The sequence below is a fragment of the Ixodes scapularis genome, unplaced genomic scaffold, assembly GCF_016920785.2.
Source record: "Ixodes scapularis isolate PalLabHiFi unplaced genomic scaffold, ASM1692078v2 PGA_scaffold10__122_contigs__length_95168666, whole genome shotgun sequence".
Taxonomy (NCBI): domain Eukaryota; kingdom Metazoa; phylum Arthropoda; class Arachnida; order Ixodida; family Ixodidae; genus Ixodes; species Ixodes scapularis.
In genome coordinates this window covers 17,941,735-17,946,792 of record NW_024609836.1, presented here as the reverse complement: position 1 = coordinate 17,946,792, position 5,058 = coordinate 17,941,735, and the positions used below count along the sequence as shown (strand labels likewise).

The 5,058-nt window shown below is 53.3% G+C and overlaps 1 protein-coding gene across 1 annotated transcript; it reads right to left on the bottom strand.

The window, feature by feature from the left end:
* Window positions 1-323: 323 nt before the first annotated feature.
* On the bottom strand, window positions 324-4,714 carry LOC8051901 (gem-associated protein 5-like). Its single transcript, XM_002435515.5, has one exon. The coding sequence runs from the start codon at window positions 4,524-4,526 to the stop codon at window positions 402-404; it is 4,125 nt and encodes a 1,374-aa protein (XP_002435560.4). The 5' UTR covers window positions 4,527-4,714; the 3' UTR covers window positions 324-401.
* Window positions 4,715-5,058: the final 344 nt, after the last annotated feature.

Sequence of the window (5,058 nt, the reverse complement as noted above, 5' to 3'; positions counted from 1 at the left end):
GCCTCGGTTGATCAGCACGGAGCTGGAGTTCAGAGTGGACTCGTTATACTCCGTTTCACTTGAAGTCCGACCGCAGCCGACAATGCCATCCAATGGAGCAGTGGCAAGTCTATCGTCACGGCACCCATTTTCTCTGCGGGTTTGCCGTCAGTGGTTAAACAAGTCGTGCAAAGAAGACGGCAGGATTGCGGTGCATGCACAGCATGCGATTGGTCCGGTTGGTGATGGCAAAAGTACCTAGATGTTGGGTGCCGTGACTTTTGACGTGGCTCGATTGGCTCCGTCGAATCATAGCATCGTCGTAGTGAAACAGGCAGAACCACCCAAAACGAAACATTTTCTTTAATTTACGGACAACCTCTGGCAAAACATACAAACAAAACATGAATTGAACATCCACTTCAGGCATTCAGGAGAAGTAGCCTCCAGGACTCCAGTTTGGCTCTGAGTTGGGAGCCTTCCTCATCCTGATTGCCACCCAGCAGCTCCAGCAACCGGGCCAACAGTTTTTCCTGGTCTGGGAACAAGCAATCTTCGGTGGCTTGCTTGAGCTCGAGCCATCGCTGCCTCCAGGCCCGAGAACGGCTTTCCAGGTCGCTCAACGACAACTGCCCTTTTTCTGCTTCTTCGGTGCTGCAATTCTTTGGTGTTAGTGCTTCGAGCCGTTGCTTGAGTTGCCTCGTTTCGATCTCTTGAAGTTGACGCAAGGTGCTTTCTCTGCAAGCCAGAACTGGACAGAGCGCAAGTGAAGACAGCTGTTCTGCCACAGCAGTCTTGGAGTCGGTGAAAGACGATGCGTCGCAGCTGTCTAATATGCCCATACACAAGTACAGGCCAAGAGCTTCCCTGCTTATATCGTATCTAGAGCCAACTCCCTTCAGGACCTCGAAACGTTCCAAGAGACCCTTGGACGATTTGGGGCACTCGAAGCTGTTTGTCCTACCGGCCTCACCTTCGGGGATCAGTTTATCAAAGAGAAGGAAACGATCGAGACCTATGTCCATGATGATTTCATTTGTAAACCTAGAGTTTCTTATTTCACCGCAAAACATGAGTTTGCAGAGTGCAGCAAAGAGGGAACGGCTGCTTACAGATGCTGCCTCGAGCGCTCGGGCAACGTACAACTTCCATTCATTTCGACTGAAGAGAGCAACCGTCAGGCAGCCAGCAACCTGAAACAAGATCTGGTCCTGTGACTCGTGCAAAAGAACTTCCTTGGAGATGTGCTGACCGTACCCGAGGAGCTCGCTCAGCTCAGAAAAACCGCATGTGCTCTGAAGCGGGCTGTATCCATTACTTTCAAATGCCTCTTTGACATCTTCCAGGAACTTTGCAGAGACAGCATCTGTGCTTTTCCAAAGAACCACGTCTGTTTGCGCCGACTGCTCGAGTGTGTCAGGTTTGGCACCAGTAATCCTGTCAATAGCGTGACACAGGCCTCGATGTAGGTGCACAAAGCTCACAAATGCTCGGCTTTTTTCCTGTTCTTCTATCAAGACAAGGGCAGCGTCCCAATCTCGGTGGATTAGAGCACTACGCAGCGCAAGAGAGAAGGCGACTTCTGCGTCAGCGGCCAGCCCAAACTTTTTGGCGATGTAGGCGCCCGACTTCAGCGAGTGGGGGTCTCGGCGGTTCAGCAGCATAGACACGGCGGCCTTGATGTCCCCCCTGGCAAGGTGGCACTTGGCCGCCTGCTCATAGTTTCCCACGGCACACGCTTTCTCCGCCCAAGCCACGTATGTCTCCGTGACTTCGCTGTCACCCTCTGGCAGGTGGGCCCTGGCAATGCACAGCGCCTCCTGGACGAGTCCATTCTTTCGAAGAAGCTGCACGGCCTCCAGGGCCTTGTGGCACGCCAAAAGGTAAAGTGCCGCCTTGTGGTGCTCTCCATCGCTCGACAGCTGTACTGCAAACTGCTGACACATATCCAGCCACGTGGCACGCGACACCATGGACGAAAGTGCCACCAGTGTGTCCGTGAGCTTACGCTGGGCAGCTGCCTCCTGGAGTGCACTGGAGACGTCCCCTTTCCAGAGCATCATCTGGAAGGCATAGTCAAAGTTTAACTCCCGCTTGTGGTGCTGGATCTCGGCATCGACTACAGCCATTGCTCCGGTGTCGTCAACATACATGCCGAGGTGAGTGTGCAGTCCATCGGGGGCAGTGCACCCTTCGTCCCTCTGGGACAGGAGGTTAGCCAGAAGCACAAAGTCGTCCGACCCAGACTGCTTGGGCCGGTTTTCATACCCAGAAAATAAAGGAAAAAAGGATTTGGTCGATTTAGACTTCTTTTTGGTGCCTGAGCTCTTTGCTCCGGCTGGTTTCAAAATGGATGTATCGTAGCCTGCTTTCTCAGATGCCCCCTTGCTTTCTTTGGCTGTCTCAGTCGAGCCACAATCTGTCGACTGCAATTCAACGCTTCGTGTCTCATCCGCAACACTGGTTACATCTCCGTCACTCTTGGTCTTGCGCTGCTTGGAAGGTGGAAGACTGCTTCCTTGCTCCGAAAGCTTCCAGCAGTTCACAGTGGCATCCTCTCCTCCAGAGAAGAGCACGTCCGGGTCGAGCGGGCTCCAGCAGACGCTGAACACACGTCCGGAATGTCCCCGGTAGTTTGCCACAGGCTTGCCTTGAGCCACGTCCCAAACCTGCACCGTTTCATCGTAAGAGGCAGAGGCCAGCATACCATCCCTGAAGGGACTCCAGGCAAGGCACACCACCTTGGCAGAATGTCCAGATAGCTGCAAACTGGGTTGCAACATGCGCAGGACATCAGCAGACGGTGATGCAAGCTTGGATAAGTCGTAGAGAAAGATGGTTCCATTGGTGGATGAACAAGCAAGCCAATGGCTGAAGTTGCTCCTGCACTCTGAGGAGAGGGTCTGGCAGGGATGCCAGGAGAGGCTCTCTACTGGCTTCCTTTGTGCTTCCAAAACTGCCAGTTTCCGCAGGGTTTTTGCTTCATACACATCCACCACACCATCCTGATTGGCAATAGTGAGAAAGCCTAAGCGCTCGCTATAGTTGACAGTGATGCGCCTTGTCCTGCCAGAGGTTAACTTGAGCAGAATGCTGTCAAGATCTAAGGCTTCTCTGTCCATCTTTGGAAGATGGTGGACCTTCACTTTGCCATCTCCACAGGATAGTAAAACGGTCTTGAGAGCCTTATCTGGACCGACGGGCAGTTCTGCCCAACAGACGCCATAGGTTGCTTGTCGGTGGTAGGAGACTGAAACCACTGTCTGCTTTCCTAAGACATCTACAATTCCCACTTTCCCTTCGTCTGTGCCAAAGGCCACCAAGTTGTCTTTTCTCGGGTGCCAGGCCACTACCATGACCCTGCCACGGACACCCTGCCAGAAGCTGGAGCAGCAGTAGGGGTTCACCACACTGTCCGTCCTCCAAACCTTCAGGGTATTGTCGCCCGCTCCGATGGCGAGAGAGGCGCAAGCGACAGGCGAGAATTCCATGTGGTATGCGTACCCTCCCAGCGATGGCAAGCAGTAAGCGGACCTCTTGGACGCCAGGTCCCAGAACACAATGTTGCGGTCTATGGAGGTAGAAATTGCGTAAATCCTGGATGATGTTTTCAACAGGGACACATTGAATACGCAACGGGAGTGTCCTGCTGAGTCGTCATCGGTAGACAGGAACTCCCAGTCCGCGTCGGCAGTAGCCAAGTCCCTGAGACAGATGTCCCCACAAACAGTCGAGCAGGCTACCTGTTTTGGTGTCCCTGGAACCCAAACGGCGGCGATCCAGAGGCGACCCTTCTGGCTCAGGTCCACTTTGCGGCTCTTGCTGGAAAATGGAACCTTCAGCGTCTGAGTTGACTTCTCAGCGTGCACGTCCCAGATCCTCAATGTTTTGTCCAGGGCCGTCGAACAGAGGTGCGGATGTTCGTCGAGGTCCGAGGAATCGCCGAGCCTCCAGGAAAGGGAGACGATCTCTTCCGAGTGTCCCTTCAGTTTGAAGACGGCGTTGCTGCCCTTCTTTAAGCCCTGCACCACGACCAGACCGTTCTTGTAGCCGACGGCGACCATGTCGGGATCCGTTGGGTGAGATCGAACGAGCTGAATGGGGTGCGCCGCGTGGACCGGTGTCGCTATCACAGTCCCGCTCACCAAGTCCCAGACGAACAGCGAGCCCTTGTCCCCGCCGGCGAAAACCACGGATGTCGATAGACTGCCCCTCCAGTCCGCGTAGCTCACCGCGGCGGTGGACGACGTGTGGTGATGAGCCCTGCGTGTGTTGACGTCCCACACCTTCAGGCTCTTGTCGTCGGATACGGTGAGCAGCGCCGGTGTTTCGTCGTCGGCGCCGCTCCGCTGGCTGCGGCAGAAGGCGACGCACGACACCCGCTCCGTGCTCACCGGCCACGATGTTTTCAGTTCGGGCACGCCAGCGCGAGCGTCGAACACCACCACGGAGTTCTTGGAGGCGAAGCAGTACAGCCCGCTATCAGAAGCGTCTGCGACGCCAGGGCAGTACCAGTTCGGCGAAGGAGGAATGCACGCCCCAGTCATGATTTGCTCGCTTTCTGTTACCTCTTGGAGTGTTCTGGCTAACTTGGAGCCTGGTGAATACCGAATGTCGCTAGATCAACGTTGTGCTGGTTGCACTGCACTGTAGTTCTACCGCTTTACGACGTTCACGGAATGCATACCGGCATTCCTCGTTCCTCCTTCTTTCATTGAACGCGGATGGCGCCATAAGTGGAGCATTCGGTTATTCGACGTTTTACAACTTCAGATAAAACACAGTGAAAGCAGTGAAAGCTCGTAGTTACTCCGGACACACTCTCTCCTAACAAAAAACGTACGAATGAATGAGGTCACAAGCTATTATTCGATTACAAAGAGTTACAAATTTATAAACTTGCAGCAGGCTTTGACGTACTGCTTTAACTAGAAAAAAAAAGCTTTATTAAACCAAAAAATTGAGCCTCAGGTTTATTTATTTTATAGTTAATATTTGATAATGTTGATGGTTTGAATATTTAAAATATTTTTGTACTTAAATGTGCTGCCCCTACATATTTTTTACGTTTTAGGGCTG